The 24,261-nt window shown below is 40.3% G+C and overlaps 4 protein-coding genes across 4 annotated transcripts in view; 3 read left to right on the top strand and 1 right to left on the bottom strand.

The window, feature by feature from the left end:
* Positions 1 to 2,069: 2,069 nt before the first annotated feature.
* cytip (cytohesin 1 interacting protein) lies at positions 2,070 to 5,892 on the top strand. The gene is made up of 8 exons (XM_080785041.1): positions 2,070 to 2,397; positions 2,675 to 2,724; positions 2,818 to 2,872; positions 3,268 to 3,379; positions 3,912 to 4,005; positions 4,523 to 4,589; positions 4,779 to 4,845; positions 5,387 to 5,892. The coding sequence occupies exons 1-8, from the start codon at positions 2,197 to 2,199 to the stop codon at positions 5,884 to 5,886; spliced, it is 1,146 nt and encodes a 381-aa protein (XP_080641167.1). The 5' UTR covers positions 2,070 to 2,196; the 3' UTR covers positions 5,887 to 5,892.
* Positions 5,893 to 8,482: 2,590 nt separating this feature from the next.
* ermn (ermin) lies at positions 8,483 to 10,200 on the top strand (the record flags this gene model as incomplete). The annotated part of the gene is made up of 2 exons (XM_080785972.1): positions 8,483 to 9,002; positions 9,208 to 10,200. The coding sequence occupies 2 exons, from the start codon at positions 8,483 to 8,485 to the stop codon at positions 9,609 to 9,611; spliced, it is 924 nt and encodes a 307-aa protein (XP_080642098.1). The 3' UTR covers positions 9,612 to 10,200.
* Positions 10,201 to 10,334: 134 nt separating this feature from the next.
* galnt5 (polypeptide N-acetylgalactosaminyltransferase 5) lies at positions 10,335 to 18,743 on the bottom strand. The gene is made up of 10 exons (XM_080785639.1): positions 17,179 to 18,743; positions 16,730 to 16,896; positions 16,406 to 16,525; positions 15,945 to 16,080; positions 15,687 to 15,806; positions 15,381 to 15,498; positions 14,725 to 15,054; positions 14,181 to 14,261; positions 13,578 to 13,730; positions 10,335 to 11,850 (listed from the first exon to the last, which is right to left on the bottom strand). The coding sequence occupies exons 1-10, from the start codon at positions 18,366 to 18,368 to the stop codon at positions 11,713 to 11,715; spliced, it is 2,553 nt and encodes an 850-aa protein (XP_080641765.1). The 5' UTR covers positions 18,369 to 18,743; the 3' UTR covers positions 10,335 to 11,712.
* Positions 18,673 to 24,261, top strand: part of LOC308330676 (uncharacterized protein) — a 94,644-nt gene continuing 89,055 nt past the window's right edge. Inside the window, exons 1-3 of the mRNA XM_080785640.1 lie at positions 18,673 to 18,759; positions 19,531 to 19,653; positions 22,726 to 22,786. Of these exons, the coding sequence (XP_080641766.1) occupies positions 18,730 to 18,759; positions 19,531 to 19,653; positions 22,726 to 22,786 (214 nt within the window). The 5' untranslated portion in view covers positions 18,673 to 18,729. The remainder of the gene's footprint in view (positions 18,760 to 19,530; positions 19,654 to 22,725; positions 22,787 to 24,261) is intronic.

The following is a 24,261-nucleotide window of genomic DNA, read 5'->3' on the forward strand; positions in this document are numbered from 1 at the left end:
ACAGGTTTCTCCTATTTGAAATGTACGAATTGTGAAATGTCGCAAAAAACGGTAAGAATGTCATTATGAGGCCTGAGTTGCTTCGAATCCCAATCCTGACGACCTTTCCTGTGTGTCACTCCCCATCTCTCTCTCTCCCCATTCCCTGTCAGTCTACTGTCCTATCAATAAAGGCATACAATAAAAGCCCCAAAACTAAAAACTAAACAAAATCTTCGAGAAATGACGGTTATCGTATGGGGGTCCCCAGAACATCCAGACCCCCAGGAACGCGCCCAGGGCTCGTACTGTTGTGTACTCTGTGCCACTTTACTCTGTGCTGTACTGGCCACTTTAGGTGTTGCAGCTTTCCGTGCTCGGACACGTACGTACACATACTGTACATACAGTACATACATAAGGACACACATAGCTGCGTAATGGAGTGGAGGCACCGCTCAAAAAGAAACAAAGAATGACATTATGATCGGTGCATCATGTAGAACTGTACACACTAAGCACTGCAAGATACAGCATTTACCCTACTTGAAATATCTTGTTTTAGTCATTTAGACTTTAGAGAAATCACGTAGCTATTCTTGATTATTTGTTTGTGACTCATCTCAAATTTCTGCTGTAATTTTCTATGTATCATTTCTCTTACTGTGGTTGTGTCTGTTAGATAAGGTAAAGCGTGTAACCTTTGCTGTCAGAGATGAGTCACAGCCTTCACAGATTTTAGTCTCAGTCAGTCTTTGCTGTGTCAGTAACAATAATCAGTATTGTTCAGTATGGTAACACAAGGGAGAGTTTCATCAAAGCCTTTGGATTGCACAGTTGCACAATTCTTTTTTATGTTTTAATGGGTTCAAAATGCTCCCATGTATTTTCGTTTACAAAGACCCGAGTTCTGCAGGGTATATGAGATGCCATTCTGTAGCTGCAGCATAACAACTGCCAATACAGAACAAATTAAATACAAACTATCGCAGTGAGGGAAATGGATGCAGTAAAATATACCAAATAATAGCAAACAAAGATTTCAGAGCCTAGGGATGGCTTTAAATGTCATACTGACAGTCCGATCATAGTTGTTGCAATGTCTTTACTTTGAGGAGGACTCGTGTTCCAGACGTTCCCATGACTGCCTGGTGTCAACCATGTTTAGTGGGGCATAGGGGATCTGTTTGAGGCAATCTGTAATTGAAGAGTCAGTCAGCTGTTTTAGGAGACTATTATAGATGGTGAATATGATGGCTAGCCTATAGCATAATATTCAATTATCCCAATGGGCAACAATGTTTGTTGTTTGATTAGGATGTTTTGGAACGCAACGTGGAGCAGATGGCATGCGAGACATGCTATTCACAGACGAGCTCAATTTCACTATACTACAACAATGTGGAAAGATGGTACATGCATGTTTTACAGATATAACTTGATGTCACTTGATATTATAGGCTTTGGTGAGATTTGGCATTTGTGCCCTGTGGCTCGGTTTTGTCTAACTCATCCATGTGTGTGTGTGTGTGTGTGTGTGTGTGTGTGTGTGTGTGTGTGTGTATGGGTGCGTGCGTGCATGCTTTTGATCCAACCACGTCTGATGCCTTCAGCCCAATGACCCGTGCTGTCTGTTTGGAGAGCATGTCACTGGCCCCGAGCTAAATCAGCCTTTTGTCTGTCCTGTCCTCCTAAGACAGGTTTAGGTCTCAGGCTCAGGTTGAGAGGCTATGAGTCCTCTGCTCTATCGAGGGGAGGCCAGTGAGAAACTGAGAGTGGAGAGGCGAGAGACAGGTGCTCGTAGAGGTGGCAGAATCTCATGCATTACTGATTTCAGACAGACCATAAATCGAATTGCATGGACTGCAAGAAGAAAAGGGGCTGTTTGAAGGGGAGGGGAATGGGGAGGGCTTAAGCAGATTCCTTTCCTATTCACAGCAGCAGATCAGCAATTCACAAGAAAGAGTGAGAGAAAAAGAGATATATATATAGAGAGATATATATATATATAGAGAGAGATAGAGAGAGAGAGAGAGAGAGAGAGAGAGAGAGAGGAAACAAGAAAGAGAAGAAAGCAAGTAGGACTGAGCTCTGTAGAAACAGGTCCACCACAAGCATCCAACCATCACATGCGGTGGATTTCCTCTTTGACACAGTTGCTTTGAGTTGCAGCATAAGGCAGGGCCGCAGGGTTCATTAACAGCTACTGTAGCATGGATGTGCTTTGAAAAGAGTTCTATACCATCTAGTCCGTCCACCATGAACATCAATGAACTTCAGCGGCGGGGCAGCCAGGACACTTGCATTCTGGACAATTCTCTGAGGAAGAAAGGTCGCCTGTGGTACCGCCGCTCACTGAAGGAAAGTGATGACAAACGGCGACAGACTTCTGGAACTTTACCCAGAGGCTGGAAACAGGTGAGTGATGGAGGGCAATATGTATTTATACCAAGTGACTAAATGTAATAGAAAATATGATGCAGATACTTATGAGTTGTACTGTGCAATACTAAGAAGCAATGAACTAACTGTTAATAACCACAACACAGCAGCATCCCTTGACACAGGCACAAAGCCCTTTGACAATTTTAATCTTTTAGAGTTGTGTAACAGACTATAGGATCAAAATGAACAAAAATGTAGAACGCATTGTTTGTTTGAACCTAAGAGGAACTCTGCATTTCCCCCTTTGCAGACAAAACAATGCAAGTCCAACAGTTTGATTGATTACTCTGACCCTCAAAGGTAAATATATATATATTTAATAGCTGTATAATCTTACTTTGACTCGTATTGTATACTGCAAAGCTAACAATTATATATTTCTACTTTACACAGAACATCTGTGGTTTTGGAGAAGCAAGACAATGATACATATGGATTTGAAATTCAGGTGAGGCGCTTAAGGTTATACTGTTATATTTTCTTTATTGACATTAATTTGGTAATATTGACTTTATTTTCTGTATTTTTTGTTACTTAACAAATTGGTCTATAGGCCTATATGCTATACCGGCTTTATGTTGTTTTGAGTACTTGTCTGTGTCTGTGGTGTATGTGATTGTTCATGTGTAAAGCATGTTGAAGAATTCAGTAAAAATAATGTTATATTATTATTATATACACAGTATTCATAATCATGTCAAGGTGAAGCGTGCAGAAAACAATATTTTGCTAAAGTTTTACTTATACTAGCCTACATCCATATATAGTGTCACCATGGATGTAGTATTACTTGAGTCAATCTTGCATTGACTGATCTTGAGAACAAATTGTCTCCTGTTGCAGACTTACGGCCTGCAGCAGAAGAGCAGTGCGAGCAGCGTGTCTTTGGAGATGTGTACCTTTGTATGCAGGGTGACAGAGAACAGCGCAGCTGAAACGGCAGGCCTGACCACAGGTGAACTTCCCATAATACCGCCCACTGTGTGGCCTCTTCCACTTCCTCCCTGCACACATGCATGCACTGTGCGCACCCACGCACGCACGCACGCGCGCGCGCAGACACACACACACACACACACACACACACACACACACACACACACACACACACACACACACACACACACACAGACACACACACACACCTATACCTATGTTTAGTTCACCGGAGTCCCCCAGGGCTCTATACTAGGCCCCATCTCTTTCATTCGACATTAAATATCTTCACCAAATATAGCCGATCTACATTTTTCACAGACTCCCCCCAGGATTCATGTATCATTTTGGGACATTCTGCATAATGAGTACTTTCTACTTTTGGTACTTTAAGTACATTTTGATACCATTACTTTAGTACTTTTCCACCACTGGTTAGGCTATCATCAGCATCAATGTGTTCTGTGTGTTAGGTGATGTTATCATCAGCGTCAATGTGTTCTGTGTGTTAGGTGATGTTATCATCAGCGTCAATGTGTTCTGTGTGTTAGGTGATGTTATCATCAGCGTCAATGGGGCGAGCATTGAAGGACTGTCTCATCAGCACATTGTTGACCTGATCCGAGACTCCACCAACTTACTGAAGTGAGTAGCAGAAATTATACGTCTCTATAATCATCTTTCTGCTCAGGACTGCAATTATCGATTATTTTCGTAGTGATTATCCTATCAATTACTTTGCAAATATCGAATGATCAAGAAGCAGGTTTTTTTTTATGATTTATTTAAATTAGTAGGCCTAGTATATATATCAATAAATCAACCTGAAAAAGGTCTAAGATTTGTTATAATCAACTACCGGTAAATCGATTTGTCTGATTAATCACTATTTTATACTTTGCCTCAATGCAATGTGTGCTTGTAGATCTGCTGTCCTAGTAATTTTTGAAAAATCTATGTATTGAAAACAATAGACTTTGTAAATTATATGAAATTTTAGATTTTTAGATTTACCGCTGTACCTCTATTATTATACACACTTTATAGAATCTGCTGTAGCTCCACTCTTTGGAGACCAGTATTGTGAAACTAATGAACACCACCTGAAAGTGTTTCCTGACATGGACAACAATGTTTGTTTCGTCTGGATGTGTGTTTGCAGGATGGAGACCATTTGTGGGACTGTTGTAAAAAGGATTGAACTTGAGAAGAAGATGAGCTTGCTCAAGGTGTGTAGTCTATGGCACTGTCTGCCCACACTACATAATGTATTATTAAATATTTCACATTACACATATTTAGTGCCCTATAAACAATGATATACAGTAATATACAACCCTATCATTTTAATCTAAGGGCTCCAAATATTAAATGTACAGTCAACTTAAAAATGTGTAACCATTTATTTTTCCATACAGCAAATGCTGAGAGAGAAACGGATGGAGTTACAAGCACTTACGTTACAGGAAAAGCGGCTGATGAGAGGTGAGGTTTTCTTTGCCCAGCTGTCAAACCACAGCACTTCCTTTCCCACCATCATGATCATATGTGTTTAGCTGGTATGGTGTTAACATGGCCTACTGATACATTATGATGTGTATGTACATCAGCAACATAATGGTAGAAGGATGACAGGATCTCACATTCAGTACAATGGGAGTATGGGACAGTGTGAGACCATTTCATTTTGGCATAGATTATATATCACTGTAGAAATGCTCTTAATCACAAATTGCAAGCGGTATGCAAAAACTTGCTGTACAGCACAGGTGACAGCCAACAGTGCATTACAGAAACATTACATGAGAGATATATTGCATGGAATGGAAAAGCAAGAAACAGACTGATTTCACAGCAACTAAACTGCTAGTGAAATGAGTCCTGAGTAGACATACGAGAAGTAAAACTATAGGGCAAGTCCATATTTTCTGCCAGTCTACGATAATAATCTTTGCTGTCTCAATTATTCATTTATTCATCACAGTCTCAATCTAAGATAAATGTATTTTGTATCCCCCCCATGCAGGTAACTTGAATGGAAGCTCTCTGCACCCCTCTCTGGAGTCCCAGGCGTCTTTAGACTCGCTGACAAGCCATGGCCAGCGTTTTTCCAGCGACAGCAGCTACAGGAGTGTGATGACCGAGGACAGTGACCAGCCCAGCAGCGTGTTTGGGGACCTGAGCTCTCCCAGCTCATACAGCACTGTCGGCACCACAGATGACAGTTTATTCTTCTCTACCGATTTCCCAAACCAGGAGAGCCCTGGTGGTCAGATTATATTTAGTCCCATCGGCCCGCATCGTATCCTCGGCCGCAGCCGCACATGCGGCTCCAGTTTGGCTGGCAGCAGCAGCTCCCTCTCCACCCCTTCCTGGGATGAAACCAGGGCCTCTACGTTATTTGGCACACTCCCCAGGAAGAACAGGCGACGCAGCGTCCGAAAACACATTCTGAAGTTAATACCTGGATTCAACCGGTCAGTGGAGGAAGAAGAACTGAGACCAAATGAGATGGAAATCAAATGACACACACACACATGCACACACACACACACACACACACACACACACACACACACACACACACGCACGCACGCACGCACGCACGCACGCACGCACGCACGCACGCACGCACACACACACACACACACACACACACACACACACACACACACACACACACACACACACACACACACACACACACACACACACACACACACACACACACACACACACACACACACACACACACACACACACACACACACACACACACACACACACACACACAATCAGATCTGTGCCACATCGAGATTGAAATCCGATTGGTTTAAATGAGTCCATCATGTCACATGACTCATGACAGATTCCAATATGGATGTGCTTCAGATCTGATTCAGGCTGGCAGTGTAAATGTGGCCTAAGTGGCATGCTCCTGGACCACTAGGCCAGTAGCTAATTCAGACACCAGAAAACCTAGCACGTTCACAGTTTTTTGGCACGACATGCATGAGCTACACATTTCCTCTCAGAAATGCAGAAGAAGGCTTCGAAGTGTTTGTGAGTGTTGATGACTTAATTTGCTTTTGATGTGCCTCTTGGGTTGGCATCATGATTATTCTCCAAAGTGCTTATTCATTTGAAAAGCACATTCTCTATTAGTTTGGAAAATGTGATAAATCATTGCATAGCTCAGAGATAGACACATGAGTTGAAAAAGCATTATGAAAATTAACATTATGCTTCTTTGAGCAAACCTTTGAGTCAGTTTAGTTTGTAGCATGTATTGAAAGAGTCTCTGCTTTGCCATAATAACCACAAATGACAAGCATTATTGTCACTGTGAGAAATAGTGTCTAGATTTTAGATGCCGTGTGCAATATACTGTCTGCCATTTGTCACGTTCAACATAGGAGGCTAAAAACCACACTGATGAGAGAGTGCGGCTCAAAACAGGATGTGGTAAGGGCGGTACTATTTTCATTTTTCACTTTCAGGTTATGCACATCCTACTTTTAGAAATATACAGTGCAGAATAGTTTCCTTATATGTTTAATTGTTAATTGTGTATTCTTTCCCCCAATGATAAAAAATGTAAATGTTTTAATTACAGTAGATTTTCTTATACCCTACTGCTGTTAAAGCTTCTGCATCAAGACTATATGCAGGCTATTCATGTAATTAATTGAACAATTAAAACTGGTAAATTGTTTCAATAAATTTCTCTCTTATCTCTTTTGATATTTCAGCTAGTGTTCTCTAGTGGTCAATCAATGATATGCAAGCATTTCATTTAACATTAACAGACGAGTAGCCTAATGACGAAAGTGGTCAGAATTTCTGAGTTGAACAAAGTTTTAACAAAATCGTATGCGTATTAAATTTGATACAGCAGGCGAGTTAAGAAAAACTTCTTCAGTGCAGGGCAGGCTATAGTCTGTATTTTCATTTGGAGTAGGCCTATAGGTGATATTCAAAATAAATATTAAGTAGGTTAAATATTATACTATTTTGAAAAGGTTCCTGCTTTTAATTAAATATTGTAAATATTGTAAATATACATGTATGACATGTTTGAGGCTATTGATAACAGGAAATTATGTTTAAATAAACTAATCAGGTTCTGACAACAGTTTAAATGCAGATCACAGAAAGGGGGCGTTTCTGACTACTTTAGTGAACATTCATTAATATTTGGCCTATAATTTTGATTTGAACTAAACTGTAATAAAAAAAGCCCTGTTACACAAAATATTTAAAATATTTCAATGTAAAATAAAATATGTTTTGGAGAAAAAATAAGCTAGGTGAGCAATAGTACATTGTGTCCACCAGATGGCAATACAAACTCATTCAAGTTCAAACATTGCAACCAACTGGGTGGCTCCACTGCTTGGTGACCTAATAATAGTAATAATGAAAAACGTTATGTTTGATAGCCTATAGAAAGCACATGATACACTCAACTTCTTTGTTCATCTCTGACTGTCACCATACACCAGAGATACTAAAACAAAAATGTAATCTTTCAGAATTCATCTTTTAAGTAAAATGTGAATTTATGTAATTATTTTTCAAAAGCAGTTTAATAGAAAAGTAAAAAAATAATAAAGAATCAAACGCAATCAGAATTGTGTAAGAATGTATTGCAGGTCAGATAATTGAGCTACTTTTGAGAATGTAAGGTCTTTATATACACATAATGTCATTAAATACATTTCAAGACATAACAAGGCTCAACTCAGAATACATGGAAATAAATTCCAGTCTCATTAGCTTGCATTGGACTAAACCTATGGCAGAATGTTAATCGTGCCTCATAATGTTGCTGGAAGAAGGAAAGATTAAGGAATCAGTACAATCTCTCCATTTGTGTATGCCAAAGTGACAAAGAGCCTTTATTGGCCCCACAACAAAAGTACTGTTCTTCAGTGGCTCAGCACACACAGAATTACATTGCGTAGTATAGCACCAAAAAACGGCGTGGCTATGCACCATTGATTAACATGCAGGATGACATTCTCTCTCTACACTCAACGATTCTGCAAAAGTCTACTTGATAACCTAGAAGAACAGAGCAATTTGAGTATTTACAGGCTTTGAAAACAAACTAACAAAAATGATGGAGACAGAACAGAGCATGGCCCCTCCCAAACCATCCCTGGATTTGGGGATAGATGAAGATGCACTGGCGAGCCAGGTGGTGGAGATCATCAGTGGCATCACTCTAGGAGCCCTCCAGTCTTTGGAGGAGGCTGTGGACCAAGCTGCTCCCCCAATGGACGAGGGAGACGACGAGGTATTCTACGACGACGAGGACCCGGCTTCTAAGGACGCACAAGAAGCTGCATCTGGTCCCTTTGGCACATCTGAGTGCGGGGGCGGGAGTTGTGTCTGCAGTGATGCAAGCAGAACACCTTTTCCACAGGAAGAGGATGCTACAGGTGGCAAAGGTGCGGATCTCATCAGTGAAAATATGTCTTTGCAGATGAAGACAGCCCAGATGCCAAAAACCGAGCCCACAGACCCTGTTACAGAACATCAGCTTACCCCAGAAATGTCAGTCAGCACCAGTGGAAAACATGTAACACACACAGGGCTCCAAACACAAAACCTACAGACAGCATCCACACATGAAGGTAAGACAAACTCAGAATAACACTGGCTTTATTTATGCTATGATTATGGGTACAATGGTGATGTACAGTTATAGGTCCAAGGTACAGTTACATTTTATTGCTTAGTAGTTATGTTAGTAATGTAATTAGTCCTACGTAGTTAGCAATGTTGTATGTTGGTTTATTTTAGCTATTATAAAACAGTTTTCAACTTTCCTCATACCAGATGAGGAGAAAGAGGCAGCACCATTGCTGCAAGATCAGACGGAAAAACAAACACCTGAGATTGAATCCTTACATGAACCTGAAGAGGGCAGGGGAGCCGAGATGAATGGAGGTAGAGAAACTCCAGAGCAGATGCCTGGTGAGGAGCTCCATGGATCTGGTGAGAGTCAGGGGGAGCTGGACCAGGATCACAGCTCCCAGAGCTCCTCTGGGTCACCTCAAGACTCCAAACCCGGCTACACCACCCTGTCCCTGACCCGCGCAAATAAGTCTGGACACACTGATGACAAGTCATCCTTCGACCATCACACCTCCAAGTACAATACAGTTTCCTACCGCAAGATCCGCAGAGGTAACACCCGTCAGAAGATCGCCGATTTTGAATCCATGATGATGAATTTATAAAAGAGCAGTTATTATTGCACTGTAAATATCTGTACAAGGCCCATACAATGTTAAAAATGAGTATCGCAGGATGCTGAAAAAATGACCAATGTGGGTGTATGTCTTTCTGCACACAAACTAGATGATCTTACTTGAAAATATCCTTGTCCACAGTCCATTCACAGAAACGTTATGTAATTTATATGGCCAGGGTTGACAACAAATGCTGACTCCAGTAAGGAGCATTCTATTCATATCTGTTGCATGGTAACTGGGTGGAGAATGATCCATGGGACCTATCTATATCTAATCTCATAACGGTTTTTCATTTAATAGCTTTACAGCATGAACCATTTGATTATGTAAACCAGGTATTTGTACAGCAAATTTAAAAATAAGAGGCTTGAGGCCCTATAATCCTGCTAGCTAATATTAATGAGATGTTGGTTGGTAGTTATTAGAGCTTCCGTACGGCAGAGACCCTGGATAGCATTCTCTGCAGAATCAACTATTCTATCAACTAAGTACATTAAGGAACAATACCAATCTCCAATATATGCATTCAAGTAGTCTGTACCTAAATCTGTACTGTTCAGATGTATTCTGTATTCTAAGAATAAGTGATTATATTTTACTTAAATGTTTTTAACTCTTAATCAAGGTCCCTATTTTAACACCGGTATACTGAATGTCTTGGTGGGTTCAAATAAATTAATGTGAAATAAAGTAATTGGTACAAAACCCTTTGTCATAACAATCACGTTTATTCTTATATTTTAATTAACCATCCCCCCATTTCATGTTTAGGTGGCAGATAAATCACCAGTAAGAAACTCACAGCAAAGGTATCTTGAATCAACACTTCCCTATAGTGACAGCAAGAGAGACATACCAAGAGAAGGTATGCATTATCAAAACCAAACCTTAATAATCCATTATTTTGGTTTAGGTTAAACCCCATTTACCAGCTCAAGTGTCTAATCAAGCAGTCTTGTGTGGTAGATGACATCTGAAGTCTGGCATGTCTGGCTGATATGTTTACATTACATTCATGGAACAAACTCACAATATTGCATGCATTGGCATTTTATATCAAATTCATTCCCAACAATGAAAACGAAAATAAAAATATTTGTTACTATCAGAGAATGTTTTATCTTCGGCAGTCAAACCACATGTGGTTTGCTGCATTATCAAATGGAGTGCTCAAAGTTCATCATCGGAACATCATTTTTATACACATCTCAGTGACGCCCATATCACCATTCACCAAACAGAAGAGCTTTTCGAGAGAGAGAGAGAAAGAAAAAAAGCAGTAATCTGCAGGCTGAATATCCCAGTATGTTCCTAGACTAGAGACTCTTTCCACTCTGGGCATGGTAAGAAAGTCACACTAGTCCGGCAGTCCGGGTTGTGGAGTGGGAAATTTGGTATAGTCTTTTTTATTGCCGTAAAATATTGTCTATATACAAACATTCATGAATCCACTTGCTGACCGCTATCGCTATTTAGCAATTATTTTTATAGGAGTTTATATGTTACAATACCATTAAATGCTATATAAAGGCAAGATTTTCAAATGTTCTTTATGTAGCATGTGACAAACTAGGGAGTTCTCATGATTTTGATACCATTCCAAGCATTAGTTTTGCACAAAAAAACACTCCATGGGCTAAAAACGCTTAAAACGGCCATCACATTTGTGATGATTTGTGATTGCCTTATATAGGTAGGGCCACATATAAACCCCTATAAATAGAATTGCTCAATACCGACAGCTGGTCAGCAAGTGGATTCATGAATATATGTATATAGACAATATTTTAGGCCAATACAAAATACTATATACCAAATTCTGCACTTTAAACAAAAGAAGCCTGTTGGCTGCCAGAATACACTGCAATGTTAGTGTGAAGGCTGGTATACATTGAACAGTATGTCCACTCAACCTCCTGAGATCCCATAGTGGTGTGCTCCCCCTTCAGGATACTGGTGGAATGAGAATGAGCACCACTGAAATGACTGCCAGTGCAGCATTCCCCAGTTCCATGGGACCGGTGTGTGTCCACGCTGGACCACTGAGAGTTTCTAGTCCAAAACACTTCTGACTTTTTAACTCCCATCACTGAGCGTAGTAGTGTGTGAACTGCCACTTCTGGAAGGCATTGCTGGATTCACATTGGCCGAGTTGGATAGCATCACCGTGAAGACCAGCCTCCAAGCACATTTGGGGAAAGAACTCCGCTATGAGGTGCTCGTCCTTGGCAAAGACAAAACAGATAATTAAGTTTAGTGGAAAGTATTAATAAATATTCTAGATCAGGGAATTTCAAAGACTGAGACCAGGTCAAACAACATTTAATGCCACTCATGTTGAGTTCTGTTTCGGGCCATGAAAGGCCCAGCCCAGCCCGTTTGTTTATAAGTGTGTGTATGAGAGAGAGAGGGGTCAGGTCCACCAAGGGTCTCTTCCTCTAAGATAATGAATGCACCACTTTGAACTGATACGGTTGTACATTTTGTTACAACACGTTACTCTGTACTGTACCATTGCCAAGTATAAGTTTACACAGATGCATGAGTGCACGGTAGGAGAATGATAAAACTGGAAACTGAAAGTAAGAAGTGCTCCTCGTTTCATTATTTGTATGCTGGATTTACTATACATACAGTAATAACTGTTGGATGAGGGATAGCTGATATACATGTGCGTGGTATGGTATGGTATACACACCCGTGTATGAATGTCATCCCCACACATTCAGGTAGAGACAGGTTATGTCATGACATGTCTGGTACTGACTCTGGCCTTTGTTTCGTTGTGGCTATCTACTCTAGAACATTACAACGAAGGCATGGCAAGCAGTTTGTGGTTGTGCTAAAACCTTGGTTGTCGTCTGTCGTACAACTGAGCCCGTCACAGTCATAAATGTGGCCACCGTTGTTGAGTAAATCTGAGGTCATAACAAGTAACTTCATGTTGTTCAGCTTGACTCACTTGCCCTCCCCACCGAGCCCCCCTGTAAATGCTCACCATGACATACTGTGTACATACCTCAATCAACACTATACAATTTCTACTATGAGTGATTATGTAATTTTGACTTTGCCCTTGAGTCATAAAAAGCCTTCCACCCATTCGTGAGTTAATTTGAAACAGTTAAACGGAATAGGTTGAAAAACTGTTGTCTCTCACTTTCACACAACTGTGCACATTAGCTACAGTATGTGCAATGTTTTGTGATAAAATGTGAGCGATGAGAGTCACAGTGGCAACATAAATCAATAAATGAATAGACCCCTACATTTAAAAAAAACAACACATAAATCTTGAGTCTGTATTTTGTGAAATAAATGCATAGGCTATCATAAATGTATAGTTTACTGACACTGTCATCTTGCGTGAGAGAGAGAAAGGGAGTGAATTATCTTATGACGTGACGTGAGCTTTGTCATTTTATAATTAACTGAGTAGGTTATACAACTTTAGACAGCTCAGTGGCCTTGTGGTTAGAGTGTCCGCCCTGGGACTGTGAAAAATGAGACCTAGTGCTTCCCTGCTTGGCACTCAGCATCAAGGATGGATTGAGAGTATTTTCCTTCACTGAGCATGCATGCTCAGTAAAGGAATGGGATGGGACTTATGGAGCTTCAGTCTATTTCCTGCTGGTATTTTGTGAAATAAATGTGTAAACTATTTATAAATGTATAGAATCTACAACTGCGATCAAATGCTAATGCTGTTGTGTAACACACACTGTCTATTCTGCAATGCTTGCATGCAATTTAGACACACGGGGAGGCTTTACTGCAGTTAAATTCTGTGTAGAAAGGCAACTTTAATGCGAGCTCTTAGTCATGCCAATATTGCACAATCTATGTAAAGGTGGTTAGTGACAAGAGAAAAACCCCATTCTCTTAATTGTGAATAACCACAAGAACCACCCGTGCTGACAAAAGCGAGTGCCCCACCGAAAGCCAACCTACCAGTGCTGAGTTGGAGCCCTTGTGGAACCAGCGGAGAATCGGCTTGGCATTGTCACATTGCTCCAGAGTCAGGCTACTGTGTTTGCCCTGAGGAACGATGCATAAATCTAGCTGGCGAATGTGCCTCATCCAGGTGTAATTAAAGTGCTGACTCTGGATTTTAGAGGGAAAGAAAGGGGAAGAGTTTGTGACAGGCATATAATTAAGCTTCATGAAAACTATAGGTTATTCCAAGAGTGGTTCAGTGGGAGGGGGTGCTCTGAAAACCAACAAGAATGCATTTTGAAAGTCTTGCTCTTGTCTCAGTCTATGATCCTATTTGTCTTGGCCTGGTTCTAGACTTGTATATTTCTGTGCTGGGTTACTTTCCATGACCATTTTGGATTATTACTAATGAAAAAAATGAAGAAGCTCTGCTATTTCTATATAATACTAAGAATAAAATGGACAAGAATTATTCTAAAAACTCAAGTGGTGTCTAGTATCACTTTAGCTTGAAATGTTGAATCTTGACTCATCGTATGCGGACTGTGCACGGCTGGAATAATGTATTTTATACTACACATGCAAAGACAAATCAGATAGGGGAGCAAAGATGTTTACCTCCTTGCTGAGATCACATATCTCAAACGATAGTGAGCCTTTTTGCAGAGCAAGGCATTTCCTTAAGCCTTGATTGAACACCTAAAAAAGGGAGATGGGTAGAATAACAGCAATGTCACAGATCTGAAAGAACAGCATTAAGTATTTGTTCAGTCACTCATCGTGCCACATGACCGAGAGACGGAACTTGTTTTCCTTCTCTGTTCCTTCAATAAACACTGACATTAGCTGTCACAGGCCAGTCTTTGTTCAATACGAGCACAACAGGCTCTTGTTTGGGTTGAGTCATTAAAGATCTCTCCACAGAGACATCACTGACTTCTTAGGAAACATATACAATTGTCCTTTTATTTAGAGAATGGGGAATTTAGGGATATGTAAACAGGGTTAACCCATTCTGGAACCCCTTTTGGTGTTAGCATTATTGTTATGCTTTAGCTATTGAAAATAGGTCAGGTCAAAATGGGTTAAAGTGAAAGCAAAGGTTAGAGCATTGTGAGTCGGTACTGAATACAACCAACTGTTTAGAATCAAATCAACATACCAGACCCTCTGCTTTGGTTAAAGGAGCATCAATATCTGGATATACATTATCCAGGTACCACTTGAAGCTCTTGCACTTAAGCCTCTTCCGCAGCCCGATCTGCTCGGTGAGGTTGCCAATGTCAATGACGTTCTTGTACTGCAGGTGGTGGTAGCCGTGGCCATAGAAGAGGTCCTTGTATTCATCCAGCCACACCTCGACCACGCGGGCTAGGTTACGCTCCACAGTCTTTTGCCTGTCCTTGGGGAACTTGTAGGGGTTTTGGCCTCGGAAAATGTGGCCCACTCTGGAACAGGGGATTATCTCAATTTCTCCCCCACACATCCAGATCTGTCCAGTGACAAAACATGAGTAAAGCATAGGAAACCATCATGAGGTCAGAAGTGCTGCATGGTACCTATACCACGTATGATATCAACATGCATGTCAAGAAAGTTTTGTGATTTTTTAAACTGTAGAAGCCAGATGGCCATGGGTTGGTCTCATTGGCTGACGCCATTCGTTTTAGCTATTTTGCACAGATCAGTCATATTTTAATGTATAATCTAAAAGAAAACCTTTATTAGATTTCTTCTGTTAACTGACTTGCATGTGTTTTGATTACATAGTTGCAAGGGATATATTTTGAGTATTAAATTAGCTAAAATACACTTTACCTTAAATGAAATCTCCATGTTCTCTCCTCCCCATACATCCAGTCCAGGATCATAGGCACCCAGTTCATAGAAGTATTTCTTGTCAATAGAGAAAAGACCCCCAGCCATAACTGGACACCTGTATAATTGAATTAGTAGTTTATTTAGCAGCAGTAGTTTGGCAATTATTCTAATCTAAATGCCAAGATAGTAAAGATACTACTACAATTTGTTTTCGAACAAACTCCACCTTTTGTCTTTTGCAGCTGCAAAGTGCACAAAAAGCAACCAGTGTGTCAGTTTCAATGTTTGTAATTGAACACTTGCCTAATTGGATCTATGACTGTCAGGTTGTTCTTCTTGATGTGCTCTTCTGATAATGTGCTCCAGCCAAACACCAAAGGCCATTTAAATATACCTCTTTGGAAGTTGTCGACAAGCACATAACTGAAAAGAAACCCCCAACATGGAAGAATTAATAATTTTGTTGAGATTTGCAGATCAACATGCCATTTGCGTTTATACTTATTTCAACACTGCACAGACATGCATTATGACATTGAACAGGATGCGTTACACGGTCACCTCAAATCCTTATCACTGATGACTTCAATAACCGGACATGCCACTTTCTTTCTGTCAAGGTAGACTCTCTCTAAAAGCGGCTCCAACCAGCCCACATTGCATTCAACATGGGAGTCAAGGAAAGTAAGAACCTCCCCTGGAAGGAAAGCAAACAAATTGTTTCAGTCACACAGCCACATCTCAACAGGACAAGGATGCAATATATTTACTTAGTGTGGGTGAGGCCCCATGAATTAAAATATTACTTCCTGGTAATGAACGCTTTTCAGTGCCTTATTGATAAGATATTGTTTTATACTTAATACAATACAACAGAAGTGTACATAAGCAACCATAATGCAGTACACGAATAGATTTATTTAGCGCTGGGATGCTAGTCGTGCTGTGAAATGAAGAAATTAAATAAATAGAACCCCTCTATGTAATGACAAGGGATTTCTGTTTTTGTACAGTATATTTACCTTTGGCAACTGCAGCTCCTGCCATCCGAGCCCTGATCAGACCCTCCCTCTCCTTCAGACGAATAATGCGGACTTTGGGAAACTGGGACATGTACACATCCAGCTGGTCTTTCAGATAGTCTGTGAAAGGAAAGAACAGTGGTCAAACTTCTGAAATGTATTTCTGTGGCTGGCATGGAGAGAGAGGAGACCGCTGTTAATGAACGTGAACACTCAATAGCAATCATTACTATCAGAATATAAAGCTGTAACTTAAAAACTAAACAACAACACTGGTGAATATCTTCACCAGTTACGAAAATGATCTTCGTAACATTCCAATACCTTTGGAGCTGAAGTCATCGACCAGGATGATCTCTTTGAGGAGCTGAGGTGGGGACCTGTTGAGAACACTATGCACAGAGCGGAGCAGTGTGGACCACACCTCATCCACAAAGCAGAAGATCACACTGGTAGTGGGCAAATTGTCGTGGACAATACTCTGCGCACACCTAGGAAAACACAGATTACATGATTTAGCACACGGCAGAGGTTGCAGGATAAACACTTAACAGTTAAATTAACATTGAGGATTTGACCATCTACTGTATCCATCCACCATCTACTCTCAGGGTCAGAGTGTCCTAGTTCATTGTTAATGCTTTTTATTTGTGTAATATATATTGTTTGATTTGTGTAATATACTATGAGTCATCATAGTGACAATGTTGTCTGACGCTCTGTACCTGTACATTGTAATATAAAATGATATATATTATATATGCAAGACTCACGCCTCAGGTCTTGTATCAGGGATTGCACGGTCAACTGGGATCTGTTCGCTCAAGTAGACATTGAAGTGTCCTTCATTCCATCTCTTCTTCGACTCTGCGTCCTTCTCAATGGGAACGATAGCAGCATGACCAAACTGGCCAACCGCATTGGCATCTCTAGGGGCATGAGTCATGTCAAGAGGGAGAACTTTGTGGACACCTGGTTTACGTGCAACCGTGGAGTTTACCGTGAAGTCCACTCCCGGTTGTAACTTGAGGTTGATTGTAGGTTTCAGGGGTTCTCTCACATCAACTTTGACCTGCTTTTCCTCTTTCTTGCCATCCAACTCTTTTGATTTGACCTCATTGAGAGGTTTAGAAGTGTTTTTAACTAGGTGCATTGCCTCAGTCTTGATATGGGTTGCCTGTTTGTTAGACTTTGCCATGGGTTCATCCTTGCCTTTCTCTATTGTCTTTGAGTCCATGTTTTCAACAGCTTTTTGTAGTGAATCCCCAATTTTATGGAGTTTCTTCTGTGAGGTAGATTGGATGAGGTGCTTTTCTCCCTGAACACTAGGTGGCACTTTGGTAATATTAGAAACCACTGCATGCAATATTACATGTTCTTTAGCTTCCTGTACAGCGTGTAACATTACATTTTCTTTAGCTTCCTTTACATCTGTTTTTGTCTCGCTCAGGTCTAGGTTCACTGCTATTTTGGCAGGTGCCTTGTTTTTTACAATTAAACTTTTCTTTGGAGTGATATGTTGTGGGGTAGCATTTTCATTGTGCTTAGAAACCACATATTTTGGACTGTCAACCTTGGGTTTTATATGCCCTTGCTGTTGAAAGGAGCTCAGTTTATTTTCTCTCAACTTTTGTTCCGGTTTCTTTGCTCGGTGTCTGTACACTTCGGCGACCTTGTTCACTGCAATGAGTGGCCCTTTGCCCGCATAGTCTATATCCAAGTCCACCTTCTGCACTGGATGTTTAAAACCCCGGTGGTTCGCCAACAGTGTCACTTTGGTCGTCCGTTGTTTCATGATCTCCCTTTCCTTGATCACACGCTCCTTCAACAGCTGACTAGTATTCACATCATTTAATGATATACGAAGTGCCGCCATATCGAACAGTAGCCAAATGACAGAAGCTATGAAAACAAACGCTAGGACCCTCCCACTATCCCTAAAGAATCTCCTTATGGTCTTCATATCTAAAAACAAAACTTTGATCCAATAAGCAGGAAAAATAACTCAGATTGTCAACATATCGTAGCAGTGGCGCCACTCGCTCATACTTATTACTACTGCAACAAAACTTTGCTGTTCTTTGGTAAATATATAGCTCTGCCTGCGTGGCACGTCAGTCACGGATGTCTCTGTGCTCATTTCGGTGGCATCAACGGGACCGCGCACGGTGCAGTCAGTGTCCTGTCCTGTAATAAACACCGGACGCCTGGGAGCATTTCCTCCTCACCGGACAAGTTGTTTTGTTTCACTCAACTCACCCAGGCGTCCGTCGGTAAGAAGAGGAGAAGCGAAACGGTCGTTCCATATAAAAATCCAGCGCGCCATGAGAGTGATTCATTATGGACACCACGACGTACGTAGCTTTACTTCAACTTTGCACTTTGAGAGCACATGGTGATTGGACAGAAAACGACAAAGTTTCGGCTCACGTGGAGGCGGGGTGGCAACAAAGTGTCAAATATCCAAAGTAATGTAGGCTAACTAGACGAACTAGTATGGACCAGAGGCCAGAGCTATAGTTGCAGTATAGGCTACTGTACGGAGGAATTCGTACAGTCTAGAATCCGTGCAGCTCTACGGAAGAAGTTAAGAACTATGGACCAGACTTAGCCCAAACATTTAGACTAACCTCTACGAGAGTCTAATGTTTGGGCTAGACCACCAGACTCCGAGCTAGGCTACTGTATGGAAGAACGTTCCACTAAATGTAAAGAAAGAAAGAGAAAATGCATGTCAAAATGAGCAATTTTCTCAAAATGATTTCATGTTTCAAATTTTTGTGATAATTCAGTATTTTGAGGTTTCTCATTATTTATTTTTTTATTAATCATCACTCCAGACTCCTCACTCCATTGTTTTAAGAAAGTTCATCACGTGTTGATACTAATTATTATCATTTTGAGATAGGCTGTCATTTTTAAATAAAATAACAATAGGATATAAGTGTTTTCCCATTGCATTCAGGCCTCTATGATTCAGGCACACTTAATTACAGTGATTATTTTGAGATACAACCTAAAATGTTGATATTATTCTGCTTATCTGCTATACTACTATACTACATGTTTGTTGTGACAATGTTATCGTAATCATTTCAACCATAACAGTCTTCCTGTTATTCCAGTTCTTAACAGGCCCAAAAATTAAGATTTTACCCCCCCACGCCAAAGCGCCAGCGCTCGCCCAGCAGTCTGCTGTCACCCAGGCGGATACGTGCACACGCTTCTCGCCCTCAGACGTCTTACTGGTAAGCAGACAATACCTTTTTAGATAGGTCTGTTCATTTTTTGTTTTGTTTCATCACTTTCAATTTCATGATTTCTCTCTTGTATGCATTATGAGTTATCACTTTTGATTGGATGAAATCTGTATCTTGACCTTTTTGAAATGTTTTCTGTTTACTGAAGAACTGGAGAGATGTGAGACAGCTACTGAACATGAAAACTTTATAGAAAAACAATGCTATAGTATACAACACCACCTTCAATTTGAAGGTGGTGTTGTATACTCTCTCTCTCTCTCTCTCTCTCTCTCTCTCTCACACACACACACACACACACACACACACACACACACACACACACACACACACACACACACACACACACACACACACACACAAAACCTGTATTACTGTGGCCATTAGGCAGTGATTAGTGAGGGCGACGACAGGTTTTCCTCTTCATCAGCAGACAATCTCCTGGGAGTCACACTGGCTCCATCCAGCCTATTAACAGTCCCCGACCTCAACATGAAGAGAGAGAGGAGTCGTACCTCCCCTGGTGGCTGCCCTTAGCCACACTACACAGGCTTTCATTAGCGTGTTAGCTAAATGATTGGCCTCGGGATAGCCCCCAAGCTCTGCAATGCATGTGTTAGTTTATATGTTCCATTCACTGGCCAATTTATTCATTTATTCATCCATTTTTGCATCCACACACACGATGTGATCATTTTGCTGAATTTGATTGCATTTTCTCTCTATTTAATGGTGGTGGGGTTATGGAAGACACTATAGCAAGATAGAACAGGTGACATGTAGTGTTTGACTTTAAGTTTAGACATTATTTGTTGTATAATAACACAAATAACACAAAATCTGTTTCATTTCCTGAAGTGACATACTGTAGTCCAGTAACCTGTGTTGTGACTTAATATTATGTAAACTTATGTGAACTAAATTATTTTGTAATAACTATAGGCATTGTTTTCCTTGACTACGGATAATTTAATTATTTGGTGGTTTTCATGCTAGCTGCCGCTGGTAGTTACAACACTGGAAAAGATATTGGCTTTCCATTGGTTCTATAATACAGAAAGTCTTGAAATTGTTTGTTGCTTGCTATGTGTAGAAATAACAGCTGTTCCACTTGGCATCAATTACAGTACTGTAGTTCTCCTAAAATACCTAAATGGTCCTGTAAAGAACCACCAAAGATTCCCTGGCAAAAGGGCACCTCTTGAGTCAATCACCATTACCTACTTGATTACACAGGGGGACTGTTGACCTCAATATGGCCACTGGACAGGTCCTCCAGACTCTTATGCAGGGGGAGGGGGAGCAGAAATATACATATAAAGCTAATGTCTCCTATATGGATGTATAAATATCTCTGGCAGAAAATGCACAATCTTTTTTTATAGTTTCACAGGATAGTATTACTCAAAGTGTTACTGTATGGGTGTGAGAATTTTTAGAGTTTTAGAGTGAACATCATTGTAACATACGGTCATATCAATCATTGTAACATTTGGTCATATCAATTTGTATTATCAGTATCATCATAGTATCCTTATCCTATTATACAAAATGAAATACAGGCAAATTAAGGTCTTAAATTGACACTGGCATATGTAAAATGGGCTAAATGTAGTTGTAAGATATCTTTTGAACATGTTAATTAGACATGGAATTAAAATTACAACAGTTGGTCCCTGTAATTTGAATAGAGGTCATGTTTTGCTAATACAGCAGTCGTTGAAATAGACAGCCAGCAAGAATACGGTTAAGTCTGACCCACTGACATTTTCAGCTCCAAATTATGCACATTGTGTGAATTAAATTAATTAGAGAATTCATTAAGAAATATGGCTTGCGGAAATGAGTACAATATTTAGTTATGTGATGTAATTTTCTTTCATTGTTAAAGCTAATTTGTTTCATAACAGTTCCTGCGGTCGTTTCCCCCTCTATGTTAACTATGATGTATGTAATTTGTTAGCCATTTAATTAATTATGATTAGAATTAGTGAATGTACAGCTTGTTTTGACAGATGGTACCCATCAGGGAGACCTTTGCACAATTAACTTGAAATCAATTACACCCACTTTTTCTGTTTGTTACATCTTGAAGTTTGTGTGGAAAATATCCAACTGGACTGTACTGAATTTATCAACTGCTATATTATCTATAATTTACCCCACAGTACAAGCCAAATAAATACTTTTGATTTATTTCATGTGTCATGAGATACCTGAAGGCTACTAAAGCTTGTTCACTCAGTGACTGTGAATTCAGACATTTGTGTTAATTTTGTACCGACTGTAACGCACTGTACAGTATCTCTGTACATCTCTAATTGTGCTCCTACAAGTAAATGAGGTTCATTGATTGATGTTTCTTGAGATTTCTTCTATAAGGACACAGCAATTTGAGCAGAGTGACACTAACTAATGGATTTGGTGTTTCAATGTTTGACCCATGCATGTTTGAGTTTACTGCTGCCTAGCTGTCTGCTAGATTTAGAACAACTTTGTTTGCAATCATCCTGCAGTTGGCAATGCAGGATAATCTAGGGAATCATTTGAGTACTCAATCTGTACTATAGTACTGTACACATTTCAGGCCACAAGATGGAGCTTTTGCTCTGTTCATATTGCAATGGGGAGGGACTTCTCTTCCACATAGGTTTCTGAAATAATTCGAAACGGAGAACAAGAAGTTCTCCACTCAGTAACTCCCTTTGCCATAATAATAAATTATATATATTGTGTATAAAATGTTACCTCAAGTACTGGTTTGTGCCACAAATCCCGATATGTTTGAAATACATATTGATCTTTAAGGTAGAACAGTTTCAAAACGCTATATGATAGTCATAAAACCACTATCAGTGATACTTACAGGACAGGTAAGTGTATGGTACTGTGTTCTATCAAACCATCTGCATTCTGTACAGTTCAAATCAGTGAAATAAAGTCTCAGCATGAAGTGTCAAATTACTGTTAGTTCTTACATACTAGTTACATTAGTAATTTACCTACGACAAATGATGCATTGTTTTAATGTATTCTGTTCACTGTTTTCTATCTCTCCAGCCTTTGAAGACAACGAGCACACACCACCAAAAGGATATTTCAAGAGTTCTGCAGTGTACAGGTAGAATATCTCTTTGGATTTGTGAGATAGCTTCCATGGTTACCTTGGAAGCAGAATACACTTTAGCAAAGGTTGAATAGGGTTGAACATGACTGTGACGTTGCTTGTGTGCCGTATTATGCTGTGATTTATTTATTCATTTATATTTATTTTTGCCAAATTTCACTGCAAACCCTATTTCTGACTAACAATCTACACTGCTATTGTTAACCTTTCTTTTCTGAACCTTCAAAGATGATATGTCATAGTATCAAAATATACTTGTTAAGTTTAGCTTTGATAGAACAGAATATTTCTCATCGCATCCCTTGTTTTGGTAGGTCATAGGAGAAAACGTAAAAAAACAAAATAAGTGCGTGTGCGTGTGTGTGTGTGTGTGTGGAGGGGGGGGGGGGGCTTTGAAATTTAACAGAACATTTTAATTGTTTGAAAATAGGACATAAATGGTTACGATGTCCACTGCCTTCCCCACATTCATTCTTTTGAGCAGGTGACATGAAGGTGATACTGATTTCCCTCCCACTGGACATGACTTAATGTCTGACATAAAAAATAACTACATAATTTGTCTCAATCTAAGGGGCTGACTTGGCATGGACAGCAGCAGACCTAAATGTCATACTATAATGAGTTCTGGCCAAAGGTACACAGTTAGGACAGTGCCCGCTGGCACCTGGGATGCCCACTGGCTAGGCTTTTCCCCCAAAGCCATTTGGACCACCCCAAGTTTGTTTTCTGCACACTGAGCATGAGGTTATTATGCCATGTGTATCCAAACAAAACGTTTCAGGGCGTAGGGTAGTATACTGTAACCTTCTAAATCCCTATTTTGGGCTTGTAATCATTGACATTTTTGTCTCCACCAGGCCGAAGGCATGGGGAGAGAGTATATTTTGCACTCCGTCCGTCCGTGTGTGTGCGTCCGTCCGTCTGTTACCAGCTAATCTCCGGCACTGTTAACCTAGTCGATGCCAAATTTTGCACACACACTCCCTGGATGCCAACGATCAACCTCTGCCCCAAATTTTCCAGAACCGTCTGTTATATCGCCACCAGGATGCCGACTTTTGTAAAACACGTTTTTTTTATATTACTCCTCCAGATTCTGTCCAACAATCCTGCAAATCGTTACACAGTAGTATCTCTATAGTCATGTGTTCAAGACGGATCTGTCCAATATTTCATATTCCATCCTAATTGGCTAACATTGGCTTTCAAAGTTTAGTAAGATGAAATGGCACCCTTTACACATTGGCCTATTATAGCGCCACCGGGAGGCCACAACCTGACATGCCCTGGTGGGTACCTGTGCCCCGAGGAGCACTTTATCTAGTTTGCTTAAAATTTGTACTACAAGCCCCTTGATGCATTGCACTGAGACATGATGTTGTGAACCTCTAAATCAGCTTTTTTTGTAATAGGGCTTACTTAATTGGTTAATGAAGTTTCAGTCTCAACCCCTTTTCAATTGAGAA

This window comes from Protomyctophum bolini, assembly GCF_963924005.1.
Source record: "Protomyctophum bolini genome assembly, chromosome: 16".
Lineage (NCBI taxonomy): Eukaryota > Metazoa > Chordata > Actinopteri > Myctophiformes > Myctophidae > Protomyctophum > Protomyctophum bolini.